The following is a 19,489-nucleotide window of genomic DNA, read 5'->3' as shown; positions in this document are numbered from 1 at the left end:
ATGTTATCAGCGACTATTCGTTTGGAAAGTCCTTTGGCTTTCTTGACAAGGAAAGAGATGACCTAAACCTCATCGCTACTGTCGATGCACGAGGGGAGGTCTTGAATGCCTTAGGTCATCTACCAAATTTCTTACGACCTGCGATGAAATATTTCGTATTTGATCAGTTCTGGCTGAATGGCCTGAAAGCAACAAGCAGCCTTGCTTCTATAGGATCTACTGCCTACCATGAGCGAAAAGGCCAAGACACAGATCGGAAGGATTTACTAAGCTTTCTATTCAATGCAAAGGATCCAGATACGGGCTCCCCACTATCGGAAAAGGAAATTATTGCCGAGTCTATCTCCTTTATCGTTGGCGGCAGCGACACGACAAGTACCACCATGACAAACGTGGTCGACATCCTATCGCGGGCACCGGAGATACAAAGACAGCTTCAGGAAGAGCTCGACAGTTATTTTTCTGGACCTCTGGCGGATGACTGGGTAGCTGATTTTCAAATTGTGAATCAGCTTCCTGTCTTGAACGCTGTGCTTCGAGAGACGATGCGGTTCAAACCGACGAGTTCTACTGGCCTTGAGAGAGTCACACCTGTCGGAGGCAAGACTATTTCGGGGACCTATATCCCTGAGGGAGTAAGCACTATGTTCCAAAATTTATTAGGTAACAAAGACTTGTGCTTACTAGCTATTAGACCTTGGTTAGCGTGCCTACACTCAACATCCATCATGATCCTACCGTCTTTTGCGTGAGTACTCATCAATACCTACATAGATATAATAAGATTAGAAACTAAATTAAGAAGACTCCTGACAGATTCGACATCTCTCGATGGCAAGATGGAGATTCATCTAAGCTATTGGACTCGTTCTACCCATTTTCTCTAGGGCCAAGAGCATGTATTGGTCGGAAGTGAGTTACATCAATAATCCCTGTATAACAAAGTGTTAATGTCTTGGCAGTTTTGCATGGATGGAAATTTTCAAAGCATTGGCAACAATCTTCAGGATTTTCAAGGTTGAGAGAGTCAGTCCCTTAGCTACCAATGTTCGAGAAGGTTTCTTCGTGAAAAATGATGAGTGTAAGGTGAGAATCACACGGAGGTAGTCGATCAACAAGCAGGGCTACAGTAGCTCCTCGAAGACATTACTCGTAAATCCCCTCTATTTTTGATCTACAAAGCATGAGAATCATTCATAAAACCAGTCTGCTCTCGCCATGTAGTGTAGGTAGTACACCATACCACTGTTTCTCCACAAAAATGTGGAGAGGCATGACATAATGCCTTCCCATTACAAATTGGAGGAAGCGGCGGTAAGTCAACTTTATCCGCGGTATCGATAAGCTTCTCCTCATCCAACCCCAATCCATCCCATTCGGAACAGACCCCGCCACAATGAGTTCACCTGGGTCTGACGAGACGAGAAATGAGCCCGGAGAAGCTCCAATATGGCATCCCGCACGAGAATGGCTTGAAGAAGACGAGGGGGACGAGGACGACCTTGACTATACGGTCCCATCTACCACGATGGAGACCGAAGACGATTGGGAGGATGATGATGATGTAGGGAATGAGGCGATGGGCCTCGGTGTTTCCGACGGTGAGACCAGGATGCTTTGATTAGTGACCATTGCACGAAATGAAAAGCTAATTGATGAACCATTTATCAGAAACCCCCCCATATCACCATCGACAATATCCAATTCGAACTGACGCGCGACGATCTCGAGGAAGCTGGGGGCGCGCACCCACGCAGTATGTTCAGTCCCAGTAAATGGAAAATATCACGGTAGCTCGCATATTCGGGAGTTTGCCTCTGACTTGCATCCAGTCCCAGCCGCACAATTATTCGAGTTACTCGCGTCGAGTGGTCTACAGCATATTCTTCGTTCAAACGGATGGTCAACCAATATCGTCGGAGATGACGGCGATGACGAAAGTGACGACGATTTTGATGCATCATTCATTCGCAGGCCCAGGCCACGGAGAACAGGTGGTGCAGACAACTTCCCGAAAGTCCCCAGTGATGAGGGGACGGAATTGATGGGAGCGGGTCAGTTTGGGACGAATCCATACTACGTCGATCGGCTTAAGAAGCGCAAGGGAGTGTTCGCTAAGAATCTCATGTGGCGCGAGCTCGGAATTGAGTCTCGTGGATTGCGCAACAGAGCCAGTCAATCCTTATCCCAGGTAAAATGAATTTTGATACCTCCGTCAATCGCCGAAACATGAAGCATGGGCTAACTTGATGGCGTGTGCTTAGCAATTGATACCAGGATCGGTGGCAGACAAGATCATTCACTACGACGCACGAAGTTATTCCGGTCAATTTTCCGATGATGGGAATTTCTTCTTCTCATGCGCGCAGGATTTCAAAGTCCGGATGTACGATACATCCAACCCTTACGAGTGGAAATATTATAAGACTGTCGACTATCCCTTCGGGCAATGGACAATCACCGATGCAACTCTGAGTCCCGATAACCGTTTTTTGGTCTACAGCTCAATAAGAAGCCAGGCTTATCTAGCGACCACAGATCCCGAGGATGATTCTGATCCATCAGTACTGGACTTTTCTCTTCCTCCGGGTCAACGACGACGAAGCATGGGCAGCTCTCACTTTGGAGTAGGTTTTCAAGAACGATTTTGTTTTATATTCGACTAATCCTTTTCTCTCAGATCTGGTCCCTTAGATTTTCTGGGGATGGACGAGAGGTTGTTGCGGGCACGTCAGAAAACTCAGTAGTTGTGTACGATATCGAAACAAAACAGCCGGTCCTTAATCTGCAAGATCGGCATCAAGACCATGTCAACGCAGTGTGTTACGGTGACACCTCTTCGCCACATTTACTCTATTCTGGATCTGATGACACAACGCTCCGAGTCTGGGATCGACGATCCATGGCCGACGGTCGTGAAGCCGGCGCCTTCATGGGCCACACCGAGGGTTTGACCTATGTGGATAGCAAAGGAGATGGTCGGTATATCATTTCCAACGGAAAGGATCAAACGATGAAATTATGGGACCTGCGTAAGATGATGACCACCGCTGACTTTGACCGGATCGACCCTAATCATTACACCACTGGATTTGACTACCGCTTCGAGTCCTATCCCGACGAATACTATGAACCTCACGAACATGATTGTTCGGTGGTCACTTTCCGCGGCCACCGTGTTCTGAAAACACTAATTCGTTGTCACTTTTCGCCGCCTGACAGCACGAATTCGCGCTACGTGTACAGTGGCAGCGAAGATGGAAAAGTTTACGTGTATAATATGGATGCCACGCTGGCCGGGACCATCGATGTTGGGTCAGCTACTGTGAATTCCCGACCCCGTGAGCCGGATGTCTTCGCTTCTTATGATATGGGCGGCGAGATGATATGGCGGACGTGTGTACGAGATGCCAGCTGGCACCCGAATGCCCCTGTACTTGCAGGTAATTAACCACCCCAACTTTCACTCAAGACACTCTTGCTGATCATAGATAGCAACATCATGGAACGGATGGGGACTGTCGAGTGGTACCTGCACAGTACACAGTTGGAACAATGGTGCGAAGGACGATGAAGGCGACCCGCCAATTGGGAGAAGCTACGACGACAAATTGCGAGATGTACCGGAGTTCAACCACTTCCGCGAGCACGCGCCCCCACCTCGAAGACGTCCGGTGCGGAGTCGACCAGTGCGGCGACGATTCTTCGATGAAGATGAGACTTGGTGAGGTGGTCATTTGCAGTAATTATGCATTGGGGTTTTGCAAAATAAAGGATTCTCCTGCGAGTGATTCTCTGGGTCATGAGCATTTGAAACTCTGCGTAGAGATTGTCTTCATACGATTTGTAGGTATAACGAGCGACGAATATGCAAATACGACTATTTTGTTTCAAATCGGCGCGCACTGGGTATTATTATGTGGCAGCCCCATGGCGTAGTGGATAGATACCAGGTATGGTGGGAGAGTTGGGAAGGATGTGAAAAAAAAGGACAAAATTGGACGTGGGTATGGAAGGTCGTCAATTAAACAGAAACAAAAGAGCTCCTATTGGTACAAGAAAGAATAGTGGTATATGGTATCTCAAGGGCGGCGGACGAAGCACTCCCTCCAACACAACCCAAAAAAGCGCCAGGGTGGTTTGCTGGCAACAACGTAAAGCAGAAATAACGCCCGCGACGGCGGTTTGGTCCAGGGGTCCTCAAGATTTGATGCGTGTGCCCGCTTTCGAAACGATTTGTCGAGCTCAGGTTGCGTCGCGGTAGTTCAACGGGCGGATGAATCACCTGTCAGATTGCGGACCTTTCTCCATGCTGGGGTCTCCGATCGCCCCCTTTCCAGCTTCCAGCTCGTCGATGTAAATTGGATGAGGTATTTAAGCACCACCGACCAGGACCTGGTTAACAGGGATGTGAACTATTGTGAAGGTTATCCGTTAGCGAATTGTTAGAGCAATATTATGGATAGGCACGCGATGAGATCGGGGAGCTAATGTGCGATCGGCGGCGGCATCACATACTCAGCTTGACGAAGTAACCAATGGCACCCTAATAAATCGAGTTAGCAAGTCTGAAGCAAGTCATAACAAAAAGGGGGGTAAGCTAATTGATAGCAAATAGACACGTACCATAACGAGGAAGCCCATGCCGACGGCCTGGCTGATCTTGATGAACTCGCGCTTGTCGGGCTTGGTGCAACGCTTAATGAAGAGGGAACCCTCACGGACAAAGTCCTTGGGGATATCGGCAAGTTCTTGAATAGTGTCAGACATGATGTGAAATGTGAGAAGTTGTGAAGGAGGTGAAGTTGGGAGAAGCAAGAGGGGAGATCTGAGGAAGGAGCGAATGCCATTCTGGCCACTTCGGCGACTTCCATTTCTGGGGAACCGGAACAATACTTCTTCCCGATCCGGCACCGCGCTCCCTTGGCTCGACGACCTGTTTCACATCAAACCCCCCCCAAACATCTCGACATCTCTGGCTAGTTGAGGAAGGATTGATATCTCCTTTGTTGATACTTACGCAGTACTCACTGCTTCTGCCTGTCTGTGGCAGATCTTCTCTTTCTTTCCCTGTATCGAAGCTTAAAGGGCTACTCTGTACGCGCTCATCAGCTAGCGCAGCTCTTGTTCACTGTCGGAGGCAATTGTTCTCGGATTGTACGTATCGTTGTGAGCCTTTTTTTTCTTTCGCTTTTCTCTGTCTTGTCTTTTACAAGTCTGTTTGGGAAGTCTACCTCACGTCTCTTCCTGACTTTTATCTGATGTGCTTCAATGGCTGAGTTCACTCTTATTCTCCCATGCTAATTGAAGCTCGGCGTTTCCAGACATGTACTCTTCTTGAGACCAGAGACCATTTTTCCAAAAAGCAAAGAGCAGAAGAAGAGAAGACCAAAAAGGGCCTGTATTAGCCAACCTCAAACTTATTCAAAATCGAATATTTGCTCTTCAGCCTGCAGTCTCCGAGGACTCGGATCTCCTAGTGCACAATGGCCACGGAAGATGATAACTTCGATATTGACATTTACGGGGATGGCAGTGGCTACAACACCACTGAACAAGGTGATCAGAACCAAGATGACACCGAGCTGGTACTAGATGCCCCCGAGACCACCTCCTCGGCCGCCCCTTCCACAGACACGAAACAAGCCAACAACACGAATCACGCGAACAATACGAACAATGCGCCCGCCGAGCCGAACCGTCCCGTCGAATCAGCACCCACCTCCAACGGCGACCACGCCATGACCAACCCGCAGACCTCCGCCCACGATGCCCCAGCGCCGCCGTCGCATGGCGTCAAGCGGAAGGACTATGACGACCGCCCTTCAGACCCAGATGCCACCAGCGCATTACTCATCTCCGATCTATTCTGGTGGGAAACGGACGACGACATTCGGGGCTGGATCGCCTCGGCCGGCAGTGAGGACGAGCTCAAAGATGTGACATTCAGCGAGCATAAGGTCAATGGCAAGAGTAAAGGGTAAGTTGGGGGTTTTGTGCTTATCCTCTGTTTCGTCTCATGTCTCTAACCACATGTCGCGCTATTTCCACAGACAAGCCTTTGTCGAATTTACCACCCCCCCAAGCTGCGACAGCTAGCAAACATAAGATCGAGAGCGGCTCGGGACCAGGTCAATCAGGGCGGAAACACCTGGTCAACTATACCAACCCCCATCAGAACCCATTCCGCACACTCCCCAAGGATGCGCCCATGCGCAAGGACGCCAATCGAACGATGGGCGGTAACTTCAACGCTGGCGGTAACCAAAACAATAACTTCGGCATGAATATGGGCGGCGGTGGATACCGCGGCGGACGAGGAGGCTTCAATAACCGTGGGATGGGCGGAAACAACTACAACAACAACCGAGGCAACTTCAACAACATGGGCGGCGGCTTTCAGGGCGGCGGCGGTCCTGGTATGATGGGTGGCTTCCAGGGCGGTCCTATGGGTAGCATGCAGAACTACGGCTTTAATAACCGCGGAGGTGGCATGATGGGTGGCATGCGCGGTGGACCAGGTGGTATGCGTGGTGGTCGAGGAGGTGGGAATATGGGCGGGAACAATATGATGGGTATGCCGGGCATGAACCCCATGGCCGGAGGTATGGGCATGAATCCTATGGCCGGTGGAATGAACCCTATGATGAACATGGGCATGCAGGGTGAGTATCAACCCTATTCTGGAATCTTCGAAAGCTTGACAAATACTGACCTCTCCAGGCCAAGGTTTCCAAGGAGCCAACCCGGCAGCCTTCAACCAAGGATTCTTCAATAACCAGGGAGGTAGCGGCGGAGGCGGCAATGACGCTTCATGGAACCCGCACGGTGCAAAGCGCAGTCGACAGGAATAGAGATCCTGGCCACGAGTTGCCTGAGACACCCCCCGATCAACCCTAATTCCCCGACCCCGTCTACGAAAGCTGGCTACGAAACCTCCACTGGCTCACTTAACCACGCACGAACGATTATTTCTGCCCGCCATTTCTATTTTTGCTACTCTTCATTACCATCTTCTCCAACCCAGATCTTCTTTTTTAACGGTGTTAACTTTCAAAATCCACATGGCTTCGAGGATTTTACAGGCAAACAAACATCCCATCCCAACTTCCAAGTTTTCTATGGCTTGACTTCGTCAGCGGGTATTTTATTTCTTCTTATTCTTTCTCTTCTTCTTTTGGTGTATTAGATGCAATTCAACGGTGTTGCTATTCTTGATCTGTACTTATATTTTGTGGCGAAAAATTTGGGTCTGCCTTTGTTCTTGGATGACATGCACTCGGAGATGATCTATATCGTACTAGTAAAACTAGGTCTCAACGATCTGCGATCTCCCAGCTGTAGTAGAATGGAACTAGTAGTGGTATTAGTAGTAGTAGTAGTAGTAGTAGTAGTAGTAGCAAGTTGGTTCATGGACTACGAAATTCCTATGAAAATTCCTGCCCAATCCAAGGTCGAATGAAAATCGATTGCGTCGGGCTTTCAAACTCAGTCAAGCACGACCATATCATGTCTCCGAGTCCATAAGCAGATCCATCCAGTCAGCCTCGCCCAACTAATAACTCCGAGTCTACTCCGAACAGCCAGCACAGCCTCCACAGCTTTCTCTCAAAAAGCTCATCGCTGCCAATGTACCTATCTCCCACGCATCATGCATCTTTACTCCCAAAAAGCAGTGTAGTACAGAGGCAGCCTCAAGGCTCACTGCAAGGCACCCAAGGCACTCAAAACGATTTGACATTTTACGTTCGGGTGTAAGCATTTAATTAAGGGCGCGGGGGGCCTGAAGCGCAGAGAACTTGGAAATGCAATGTGGAAGAAACAGTAAGATTCGTAAAAGATCAAAGAGTGAAAAAGACAAAGGGGTGTCTTTTGCGTTTCGATGGATGAGGGAAATACACACGCTTTCCAACGAGATCGGTATGTAGTATGTATGTATGTAATGTATGCGCCCTTCCTTCCATGGATATCGTAACAAGTCACTCGTGTCATCATGGCCGCCCAAATGGTCAAAGGTCAAAACTGTAAAAATAGGACTCAAGAAAAGACAAATCCCAGTCGCGATCCAAGGAAAAAAGCATGCCCCATCTAATGTAGTGTACAAGCGCCAGTAAGGTACACTTTTTTAGACCGCCAGCCCAGTAGATCAAGATTAGGTGGGTTTGGTGGGGCCTGAGAAGGGAAGTTCTTTCGGGGAATTTGTTGGTGAGAAAGAAAAAGAGATGTTAGGAAGAACTGCAAAGAGAAAAAAAAAAGAAGAAATAAAGTCAAAACATTATCACGCGGAAGAAAATCGTGAGAACAAAAACACCTGGGGTATCGAAAAGCAATTTAGGTAGAGATGAAAGGGAATGATAAAAATAAAGGCGAGCGGCAAAGTATGAGGAGAAGCAAAAGAAAAGGCGAAGAGGGGTAAGAAAGAAAGAAAGAAAGAAAGAAAGAAATGAACCAGGGAGCAATCAATCCCTCAATTGAGGACGAATTTCATGATCGGCAGCTCGACCGAGTACCGTGATCATGAACACGACATATCGAGCGAAGTAATACAGGAGACGAGCCTTTTCCAAGACCTCCGGATCATAAGTATCATCCGAAGCAGAAAGATCAGGTACCAAGCCGCCGGTCAGTTGCGAGATCCTATCGAACGAGGCCTGGGTGTCCAAATCGAAAGTGAATTCCATTTCTGGTAGATCCGATGGGACAATGACCTGGTCGTCGTAGAGAGACATGTCAATGGACGAGGATGCAACAGAGGAGTGGAGGGGGACAAGTTTGGTATCTGGCTTGCTATCCTCGTCCTTGTCTTTGTCCCCGTCGTCATGGGCTTTGTTGGCGGGTCCTTCGAGGGCTCTTCTCGCTTCGAATCTCTTCTTCGTTGTGTCGCGCAAGCTCAGTAGACTGACAACTATCTGCACTTTGTTGCGAAGAGTTGACCCGGGGCTGTTGGAGGTGGCGACAGAGAGTCTCAATTTCACCGGACGGCCACTAGAAAGGTCGGTGGTCATCCTTGGGGGTGTCTTCGTAACCCTTGTGTTGCAGGCGCATCTACATTGAGAGAGTCTTGGTGGAGGAGGAATATCTCTCCACGGGGATACTTCAAAGCCTAGAAGTGAGTATTAGCGGTGGCTGGGCTTGTGAAGGGACTACATGATACTTACTGCTGTAAAGCCAGGGATTCGGGCTCGTCGGCAGATTATTGAGAGGCTTCGTTGGTAATCCAATGGGTAAGAGTTTCGTCCATGGAAAAGCGCTAACCAGGGGGCTGGTTGGGGATAAGATGCTTCCCAGAGACGACGGGGAGCCTATGGAAAGCTCTTCTTCACTGAGAGTGGGTGAGTCTATGTGCCTCATGTGTCTCACAGTCCAGATACTGCCCGGATTATTTACATCATTACCTTGGGGAAGGGATCCTTGGAAGCTCCTGGGGGCGGCTGCCCTGCTTGAGAATCCGGGGTTCTGCTGTCCTTGGTTGAACTGAGTGGAAGGAAATGATTGCATATCTTGCCTAGGTAAAAAGGTCTCAGATGTCCAGTACGGGGACGGGGAGAAGATTGTGTCGAGCGGAGAGACAACTCCGATTTCCAATGACGAGTGGGATTGTTGAGAATCTTGAGATCCCGTGGGTACCGCGGAGGAACCGAATGACCGCCCATTCAAGCATCCGCGACAATGATATCTTGATCTGCCCGTGAGACGACATTCACTCAGATCGCCTTCAGCGAAGAGTCGAAAGCAACCAGCACACTGAATACCTCGGGTGCTTCTGCTCGATAACTCTCTCTGCCTCAACCTTCTTTCTCGAAATATTTCGTTCCTCTGTGTAGGTTGGGGGTAAGGGCTTCTAACTCGAGGAAGCGGGCTACCTCGGGGAAGTTGACCCCCCCATGTGGGCAATAGAACGAGAAGAATTGGAGTTCAATCTGTTCCCTTCTCCTAGTTGGGGGTCTGAATGCAATCGATTCATTCTCACTCGCGGTGGACGAAGTTGGTCTCGAGCCATGGTGGAGGAAGGAGAACGTTCTCTGGGAACACTACCAGGGACAGTGAGCCCCTGGGGCAGTACAGATGGTGGAGGATCCACTGCAGTGACCGAACCCATTTGAGGTGCTTGACCATGGTCGGCACTACCGTTTCGAGAAACAGCACGCTCGGATTGTGGTGCGCCAATCTTGTGGTGAGAGATGATACAAGTATAGAACTCTTCCCAACCGTTGGTGAGTAGTCTGCAGCAAGGGCACTGAATGGGACAAGGAAACTCCGATGTGTCGAAGCTTTCTGGGTTGATTCCTGGATGAGCACGGATGTGGGCTTTCATCTTGTCCTTGCGGTGCTGTGTCACGGTACAGCCGTCCTTGGGGCAGGAATGTTTGAATTGAGGGAAATGCTGGTCCTTAACGTGCCTTGTCAAGACCCCTTTGTTCATAAACCTCGGGGACGTGACGCCGCAAATCAAGCACCCGCCGTCATTCACGATGCTCTCGGTTCCTGGAGACGGATAGTTCTTCAAGAGTTCCTCAAGAACGTCTATCGCCTTTTTTGTTCGCAAGATATGTGCCGAAGTACATTCTTGTTTATTGAGGTGAACATTGATAAAATCCATAATATCATCCCGGGCCTCGACCAGACTTTTAGAGCCGGCAGTACCACGGTGAGTATTGATGGTAGGCACGCCGACGACCCCATTTCTCCTCTCGGGGCGAGTTTGTTCGGTCTTTAACTGAGAGGCAGCGTTCTCATTGGGGCTTTTGGGCAAAATATCACCCTCCGGTAGATTGAAAGGCTCATTGGATGTGAAGTCGCCAAAAAAGAGGAGGTCCTCCGCACAAGCAGTGGTGGCATGGGAAGGAAAATCTTGGGAGGGGAACGGGTCTGGCTCTCGAAAGCTTGTGTCACTCGTCGTCCCCCCGTATGAGATGCTGGGTTGTTGTGACGAGGAAGGTAGAGATTCCTGAAGCAAACTGGGTTAGCTACCATTTCAGAGCATCCGGGGTCAAAACCAGGTACTGAGAAAAGGAGCCAGTTAACTGACAGTACTCACCAGTGCAGCTGAAGGCACCGACGCGGTATCACTCATGTAATACCCGTTATAGTCATCGGGATGCAATGTTGCCATCGAGTCTGATAAGTCCAGGCCACGGGAGAAATTGTTTGATTCAGTCCCACAAAAGTCATTCCCGTTGGCATGAAAGGAAGAATTGAAGGGAAAGGACATCGTGGTAAGCAATGTCTATCTGTTCGGAAGAGAAACCAAGCAGAGGGAGGCGGGGGGGAAGAAAAAAAGAGAGAGAGAGAGGAGAATCAGGAAGAAAGTAGATTAAACTTATACAGGCAGTAGCCCGATGAGACCCCTGGAGCTCGTTGGGCTCATCAAAGTCTCTAGGTCCTAGCCCGGGCGACGGATGCTCCAGGAGCGGATGGAGAGGAGGGGGAGATGCAGCACGATCAGAGCACTGACGACAGTGGGTCCGATGGCTTTCTTAGTGCGTAGAAATTGGATATCAAGATTTCAGAGGAATTAAAATAAAAAGTAAGATTAGGAAATGCGCGGGCCACTCTAGATATAATAGTCGAGGGGGGTACTAATCCCTTCGCAGCTCATGAAGAGCGAAGCGGAGTGAGGCAGGGATATTGGTTGCCTTGGCGGGGAAATTTGCGGCTCAATTCGGTATTAGTACCTAGGTGTTACAGTATGAACTATGTAATTTAGTATCGATGTTCTGGCGGCATCTAATAGGCTTCAAGTATTCCGTACAGCACATTGCAATTGTATCCCTCATTGCTGTACAGTACAGTCAAAGTACATAAGACAGGCCTCTCAAGAGACTCAAAAACAAGCGGAGCGCAGCACAGCCTCATTGGAATGAAACCGACCGATGAAGCACATATGCACAATGATGCATATTGAGAAGGGAATTCAACACACACAGCCCCCATTCCACTTTCCCACTTCCGCAGAGTGATGAGGTGATGAGAGGGGGAAATAACTCCGCCCGCTGAGAGCTTGGACAAAGAACTTGAACAGAAGACCCACCTTTGTATTCTATTCCGAATGATTACATACCCGCCCCATTCTAGCGCATTGAAATCTGCAGCCATTGGATCTAGTTGATTGTCTTGTGGTATGTTGCTCTATGGCCTTGTTCCCTGTCCCCTTTCCCCCTTTTTTTGGCTGCATTTGTTTATGTTTATTGTGCTTGATACATGAAAATGGTATCGAAAGTGGAGTTCCCATGGTTTCCTTCCGGGGCCGCTCTCGTCCCACGGTTCCACCATTGTCAACACACCCACAGTTAGTAACCTTATCTTGAGCCCGGGGTTCCCCAGCCTTGAATACCTAGGTAGTACCAGCCCATCGGTAGCAATATACTACTACCACGCGCGCCACGCTTTTACAACAAAGACTCCATCTCCTCCCTCTTCTCTTCTCTCACCGTAAGATAGGGCATCAAAAAAAGAGGGGTCCCTCCAATCGGGGCGCTTTCGCCTGATCATGGGATCCCTACGGACAACAAGGAAAGGCTCGGCAAGTGCCGGGTACATACCGCGAATACCCTCTGCCTTGTCGTACCGAGTACATAGAAATACATTGCGGATCATGGTGTTCGTCTGGGAGAACACGAACCTCCCGAGTCTCGGTAGTGCAAGAGGAACGCAAGGACCCCCGTTCCCGAGTATGAAAGAGTGAGGCGAATGGTACCCCGTAGTGCAAAGAGCCGTCAATGACTGCGGATTCCACGTGAAACTACCGCGATGCTCTTGAAACGTTCACCGAAGATCCCGCGCTGTCTCTTGACCACGAGTTCGTCGTTTAGACTCGTCCATACAGAAGACAGAGTACTTTTGAAGCTGGTATTGACAGGGAAGTCACTTGATCTCTTTTTGTCGGACCCCCTCTCCCTGTCAACCCGATACTTGCACTAGTATTAATAACAAGGATACATTTGGTTATACCTCTAGGTACGCCATACCGACTAGGACTAGGACTAGGACAAGGATCGCCCCGAACTTGAAGCGGTGACATCACCCTTCTACAAACGACTACTAGCCCGATCTCAGTCTGTGGGATTTGCACTAAGAAGATCGTGGGGATTTTCTCCCTCCGATTCTGTCAAACAAATACATAGAATCCGCAGCCTCGTGTTGGTCAGTACAGGGTCGCGTAAACATTCCTTCCCGGTTTGGGGGACAAGATGTCGAACTGAAAGATTGGCTTGCGGTCGGGGAATGCGCGACGGGCCTCGGGGAACACTCACAGTACTTCCAGTGATCAAATGTCCCTGTCGGGCACTTTGTAGTGGGGCGGCACGATGTCGGGTGGTTGGTTGATGAGTGAGGCGTGAGGGGCGCAAGCAGACCTAGTAAAGATGGAACTAGAGGAAAGAAAAGTGGAAGGGGGAAAGGGGAATTGGGGGAAAAGCGCCCAATTCTCTAGATTGACCTCCTATTGTTGGATCCACACCGCATCATCGCGAGAAAAGAGACGGAAATGATTTTTTTTTACAAAAAAAAATCATAAAAAAAAAAAAAACCTTTTCGCCCTTCTGACAATCTCATCGGCCGAACCGGGATAAGTATTGGTTTGAGACAAACTGCAATTACGGAGTACGATTGAGACCTACAGGATAAAATAACCATCGCTCTTTTGAGTGGAGAGAGAGATTCTAGGTATAATTAACTTCTGCCACGCCAGTGTCTCTTCAACGGGGCCGAGCTGGGCTGCACTGATAACCGCCAATAGGAACTGCTCAATTCGCGAAGGCTTTGAACAAAATTTTCCCTTACGGATCATCTGGTCCCATGGTCATTGCTGACACGGACCCGGATTTCCCTGATCGCCCTAATCACTCTCCCGGATGATACGGACTGGCATTGCGAGGGAAAGACAAGACCTTGTTTGGTGGCTGTTACAAACAGCCAAGATCAAGCCAAGAGTGCTTTTCGTCCTCGGCCACGCATACGGGCGATCTTTCTGCGTGCATCAGTGCTCATCTTGAGTAATTTGTACGACTTCGTACTCGCCCGTGCGCCCTGGATGCCGATGATGGCTGGCAGTCGTCAGCCCTACCAAGCAAGACGCGTGTTTACAAAGCATGCAAGTAATTCAAATCGCCGGCCGTCGTACTCTGTAGATCTTTGTCCATCCTGGAACGGAACAGTCGTGACCCACTCGTCGGCCCGCCAAAGTAAAGATGCAATGCGTGAAACTCTCCTGTATACACAGGGACCGGAACTCCCAAGGTTCCGGGGAAGTTGAGATCGTGACTAGTGAATCCGCGTACCGACAAGATGAAGACCTCTAAGTCCCGTAGTGTACTCTCTTATAATTATGTACGTATTTGTATCTGTCTCATGACTCCTTTTTTTCCCCCACAGTTCCCTGTGGGAGAGTTTAAGATTTACAATTATTGAGATAGAAAGAAAGGTAAGAAAAATGAATGCTAGAATTGCAGATAAAATCACAAAGCGCGCCAGTGTAGGCTTCTATCTCTATATCATAATGTTTGATGACGGTTTTTCCCAAAGTGGATCGCAATAAGAACAGGGGGGAAAGAAAAAAAAGAGTAAGAAGAAACAGAAATAGAAAGAGGGGAAAGGGAAAAAAAAGGAAAGCAGAAAATCAAACAAAAATCAGTTGAAAACTCTGCAGGGAAAAGCAAAAAGGCGGAGGGTGAGAAGCAAAAAAAAAAGGAAAAGAAAAGAGAAAAAAAATAAGCAAAAAATAGCAAAAAATGGCAGAGTAAAGGAAAAGCAAAAAAAAAAAAAACTTCAAAAACACGAATCGAAGTGACAGACCCTTTCATCAATCGACGGCTCCACCTGGTGGGGCCCGGGCAAGAAGGGCGAGGGACCACCCGACTTCAACAAGTGAGCCTTGCCCATATACCCAGTGCCAAAGTGAGAAATCATCGAGTCCCCTGGCTCCAACTTCAACTTAATCGCTAGTAACGCCCATCAATCCCATATCCATACACCCATCGATCCCGTGTCTGTAATATGTCCCAGTAATATCATGTCATGTCATGCGCCTTCACAGTTGTATAGTATACCGCCAATCTATCAAGTACAATCTTCGCCCCCTCGTGTTGTGTGGAGTAGAGTGGGAACAATTAACGTCCACTACTAGTAATGCTGGCCGGTGTCCAGTGATCTGCACGCGAAGGGCTTCCCAGGTACATTTCAAGCATGGGTGATTTGCCCGTTTTTCTTTTGGCAGTCGGTCGGCGATGGAGGTGGTGTTCGGGGATGTCATGGTAATGGTGGAGCCGCCATAAGGAGGGTTCTGGGGGGGCCCACGCGCCGATGCCGGACCTTTGCCACACTTTATTAGCAGTGCTTTTGTAGGGAAATGGGTAAGGGACGGGAAGAGAAGGGGGGGGCTAGGGGTGTGATTGAGCTGAGGTCAAGATCGGAGGATTTATGGTTGCAGTGGTGCGTCTGGGGTATAACTGGGGTGGCGCAAGTTTGGCAATCGCTTGAGTACTTACATGGAACTCATGTTTGGAGATCTGGGGGGGGAATAGGATGGTAATCGTCTGTACAGGACTGCAATGGTCCTCGGTAGGTCTAGAAGGCTCGTGGCAGCGAGTAGGAATCGAGTAGAGCGTGTGGTATAATGGTACAATGGAAATGAAGAGAGATTTGTATTCACACAAGTGTGTAACGTGTTTGAGAACTGTAGATGCTGTTTGGAGAGAGACGGAGGATGAGCAGTTTAAAAGCATTTCAGTATTTGTCTCTGACATCCAATTCCATCAGCATCGCCGCCTATTTTCTCTCAACCCGGGCTTTTTGCACCCTTCGTTCGCCAGGGTTCAACCTCACTCATCATGAGGGTATGGGCTTGAGGGGGGGGCACATCAACCCAGTGGACATAAAGTGGAGTCTCGCAAATCAATGGGTAGCTTCCAGAAGGTTTCAGGGCAGACAGTTGCCTCTGCGAGACTAGGCTGAATTTGAACGAGATTCAATGACATAGGGACAAGAAGGGTTTAATTTTATTATTTTTAAAATGATTTTAATGGTTTTATTATTTTTCTTGCATTTAATTTCCATTATTTTCGTCGAGATTGTGTCAAATTTCTTTTTTTTTCCCCACTCGATTTATGACGATAAGCCCATAGGCCAATGCAGCCACGCGCCGAGGGAAGTGGGCAATTAGAGCCCAGGACCTACTGTTCACCTATTATGGAGTACGGTGGTGCGAACCCACTATGTGGCACGGAGGGTTGGAGGGTTGGGGTTGCCAATCACCATTACCCTTGCCACAACCCGGGGGTGTCAACCCCAAACCCAATTCTGAGGGTTCGATCGGCCGCATGCGTGACCGCAGGAACGAAGCAGGGAAAGTCGGTGTAAAATCGTAAAATCTACGCGCATCAGGAAGGGGAGGATTGTGGCGTCAATCTCAGATAGAATATCTGCATTGAGGATTCGTTGGTGGCTGCTAGACTGCTGGTATTCCTCGGTGGGAGCCTGGCAGCCTAGAAGATCTTCGCCCCGGTCCTGGTGAAAACCGTTGGCTGTGGCGGTGAACTGGATGACATGAATCATTCAACTCACTACAGAGCATTAATCGGAACTACACCCATAGCCTGGGTATTCAACTCTCTTTTCTAAGCCTCGCATCCTGGGTTTTGTCAGAAAGTGGAAGGGTCTTCTATACCCATCCGCACGAACCCTCTCCCGGGGCGGAATATCCATTCCCTGCGTTAATACGGTGGCAGATTTACGTCGCAAGTGTGGCGACGCAATTCTATGTAGTAATAATGTACGGAGTCAGAATTCTGAAACGAAAGGCTGCAGCTCGAAGCCCCTAGTGCTTGTCTCATGGCCAGAGGACCGAGTACAAGTACATACACCTCAAGGCGGACCCAGGAGAAAGGGTCACATAACCCGCCGCTGTGGTGCCGACGCGGTGCAAGGAATGCGAGAACGGTGGTCCAGACTTTTCTTCGCGGCGGGATCTGCAGTCGAGAACAATTCTACAGGACATTCCACATATGCGTGAAACTGCGTGGAACTGCAGGATAACTCAGTGGGGGAATTGACTGGCCACAGCGCATGCCCTACCTGGCCAGGAGAGGGGTATGATAACAAGAAAGTAAGCCACCGAAAAAAAAATCAATAAAAAAATAATAAATAATAAAAGCTAATCGACAAAAGAAATATGAGTGCCAAGTGGAAAATAGAAAGAAAAATTCTAGAAGGAAGAAAAAGGAAAAAAGAAAAAAGGAAAAAAAGAAAAGACAGACAATCGACCCTGGGTGGACGCCATCATAACGAAAAAGATCGACAGACTAACGCCCAGACCCTCGTGCCCCATCCTGTCAGCTGGGAAAAGAAAAGAAGAAAAAAAAGGAAATAGTTGGGATGGGCCACAAAAAGGGACCTTCAAAGTGAAACGGTTCAAAGTAGAGAAGGCAAATATTTCATGCGAACTATTTCTTCAAGTAGATATGTCATATTACTATATCATGATATCGTGGGCAGTGCTAAAATGATACCTTAAGGTACTAAGGTACCTAGGTAAACATGAACTCCATAGTCAACCTTGGACTCCACTTGCACAGCCACCTAGGCAGACCAGCCACAGGAGGCTGATGTGTGGCTCATGCGAGAGTGCGGGGTCTGGAATGGTGCAAAAGAAGAGATAATTCAATAGTTCTTTCTTTCATTTCCTTTCATTTCCTTTTCCCTGTTTCTTTGTTCAAATCCACTCCCTCGCAGCCACTAACAAAAACAGCGCAACGCCGCGTCGCCCATCAGTCAACCTCGGAGGTATCTACATATGTCCGTATACGAGTATCCTATTTTTATTTTTTTATTTTTACAGAGCATACCAAATTGCTTTTTACTAGTACCCCGACCCCTATGACTGGGATCGCCTGCCAATTCGAGATCGAGTCCGAGTACTCCGTACTCCACGGCTCACTGGCACTGGCAGTGGCACAACGGTCACGGTCCCGGGGTCTAAGCTTGGAAGGAGGCGCGTCTATACTTCCATAGATGTACAGAGCCAAAGAGAAAATCGGCCCAAAAGGTCAAAAATAGCCCCAAACCCGAGGCCCCCACCGCTCGGTCGTTTTTTCTCCTTCCTCAAACCGAACTTTCTTCCGATGACATCTAGTCAATCGTTTCGACGGGATGGGATAGCATGGAAGGTGACGCAAACGTGTTCTTCCACCGATATGCATGCCGGCGCCAGACCGGACAGATAGGCAGGGAGATACCAATCCCGAGGTCCACTTCGACGATCGGCACGCCAATGTATTGTACAGTAGTCAGCTAGTCATGGTGTCTGTTGTGTCTTACTAGCCTAAGCCCAATCTCCCATCCCCCTCCCCAAATTACTCCGTACAGCAGGAGAGAGAAAAATTCGACGCACTGCGGCCCTGTGTAGATGACGCCGTTGGCTAGGACGGAGTACTGGTACCACTAACCAACGAGTTAATACTCCGTGCTTTGTATCATGTACATGCGTACACACTCGCGGTCGGGCAAATAGCCCAACTCAGGTCCGACGCACGACGCAGATGCAGGCACAAAGTCACACAGGTGGTTGCAGGAGGGGTTTCCTTTCTCCTGCCGACTGGACTGGGTGGCAAACCATCCCCACGTCGAGATTCCAGATCGACTCTGGGGAATCTGCCGTTTGAGGCTTTTATTTCTTCTCTTCTCTCCACTCTCCACTCTCTTCTTCCGACAGGCTTGGCGATGTTGTTGGTCGGACACATTTTTCCCAGATAGTCCAGTCGCGCAGGTTCCTCTGCAAAAATGGCCTTTGGTCACCTTCCCATTTTCATTTCACTGTTATCTCCCCGCTGAAGTAATAATAATAATTAAAATAATATGAGTATTATTGTTTGTAGCAGGAGCCTTTCCAAGTTTTTCATTTCACTTCATTTTTCTAAGATTGCGTCTCCACCAGAATCGTGGTGATCTCCGATTAGTTTGTGCCCCAGATATTAAACTTCCTATAGTACCGGCTTGCCGCACCGACGCAGCTCGTTGCTGCTAACTTTTTGGTCGAAATTTCGGGGTTTACCCTGGGATGATTGGTGGTATTGAATCTGGATTACTGATGGTGAACAGTAACCAGTACAGAGTAAATACTCGGTACGTACAACAAGATGAAACAGAGTGAAACCGAGGAAAGCAAAAGTTTGAAAGAGACAATCTGTCCCCTGTCCTCCTGTCTTCTCTGCTAAGTAAAGGCGGCGAGACAGCGATGGCTTGAGCCTCCAATCATTATGTCAAGTCCGATCTGTCCGACTGTTTGACCCTTTGCCCGCCCTTCCATAACGTAATCTCCTAGTAGATACCGATAGCCCCGTCATCCTACCAGTAGCACGGAGTAATTAGAAACAAATCAAGTTGATCATTTGCACTTGATCACACGCCCGACCCTGAGACGACACACCGCGCAAAGGTCGGTGTAGGTCGTAGGTAGCTAGTGGCAGTGCCGAAGCCAACTCAAGCTTGTGGAGGG

General features: G+C 48.8%; 6 protein-coding genes across 6 annotated transcripts; 3 read left to right on the top strand and 3 right to left on the bottom strand.

Moving 5' to 3' along the window:
- Positions 1 to 143: 143 nt before the first annotated feature.
- Positions 144 to 752, top strand: N7533_000868 (uncharacterized protein; the record flags this gene model as incomplete). Its single annotated transcript, XM_057097518.1, has 1 exon — positions 144 to 752. One exon carries the CDS (start codon positions 144 to 146, stop codon positions 750 to 752), a length of 609 nt encoding a protein of 202 aa, XP_056966011.1.
- A 644-nt stretch (positions 753 to 1,396) lies between these two features.
- On the top strand, positions 1,397 to 3,728 carry N7533_000867 (WD40 repeat domain-containing protein; the record flags this gene model as incomplete). Its single annotated transcript, XM_057097517.1, has 6 exons — positions 1,397 to 1,564; positions 1,672 to 1,756; positions 1,833 to 2,191; positions 2,265 to 2,627; positions 2,681 to 3,443; positions 3,496 to 3,728. 6 exons carry the CDS (start codon positions 1,397 to 1,399, stop codon positions 3,726 to 3,728), a joined length of 1,971 nt encoding a protein of 656 aa, XP_056966010.1.
- Positions 3,729 to 4,374: 646 nt separating this feature from the next.
- N7533_000866 (translocon subunit SSS1) lies at positions 4,375 to 4,770 on the bottom strand (the record flags this gene model as incomplete). The annotated part of the gene is made up of 3 exons (XM_057097516.1): positions 4,375 to 4,415; positions 4,519 to 4,546; positions 4,627 to 4,770. The coding sequence occupies 3 exons, from the start codon at positions 4,768 to 4,770 to the stop codon at positions 4,375 to 4,377; spliced, it is 213 nt and encodes a 70-aa protein (XP_056966009.1).
- Positions 4,771 to 5,486: 716 nt separating this feature from the next.
- Positions 5,487 to 6,854, top strand: N7533_000865 (uncharacterized protein; the record flags this gene model as incomplete). Its single annotated transcript, XM_057097515.1, has 3 exons — positions 5,487 to 5,973; positions 6,054 to 6,665; positions 6,724 to 6,854. 3 exons carry the CDS (start codon positions 5,487 to 5,489, stop codon positions 6,852 to 6,854), a joined length of 1,230 nt encoding a protein of 409 aa, XP_056966008.1.
- A 1,605-nt stretch (positions 6,855 to 8,459) lies between these two features.
- On the bottom strand, positions 8,460 to 9,005 carry N7533_000864 (uncharacterized protein; the record flags this gene model as incomplete). The annotated part of the gene is made up of 1 exon (XM_057097514.1): positions 8,460 to 9,005. The coding sequence occupies one exon, from the start codon at positions 9,003 to 9,005 to the stop codon at positions 8,460 to 8,462; it is 546 nt and encodes a 181-aa protein (XP_056966007.1).
- Positions 9,006 to 9,966: 961 nt separating this feature from the next.
- On the bottom strand, positions 9,967 to 11,113 carry N7533_000863 (uncharacterized protein; the record flags this gene model as incomplete). Its single annotated transcript, XM_057097513.1, has 3 exons — positions 9,967 to 10,031; positions 10,096 to 10,948; positions 11,039 to 11,113. The coding sequence occupies 3 exons, from the start codon at positions 11,111 to 11,113 to the stop codon at positions 9,967 to 9,969; spliced, it is 993 nt and encodes a 330-aa protein (XP_056966006.1).
- Between the last annotated feature and the right edge of the window lie 8,376 nt (positions 11,114 to 19,489).

This window comes from Penicillium manginii (assembly GCF_028828005.1).
Source record: "Penicillium manginii strain IBT 31320 chromosome Unknown utg000001l:1.0-3466041.0:1.0-3467806.0, whole genome shotgun sequence".
Lineage (NCBI taxonomy): Eukaryota > Fungi > Ascomycota > Eurotiomycetes > Eurotiales > Aspergillaceae > Penicillium > Penicillium manginii.
The sequence above is the reverse complement of the archived record's forward strand: the minus strand, read 5'-3'. Positions and strand labels throughout refer to the sequence as shown.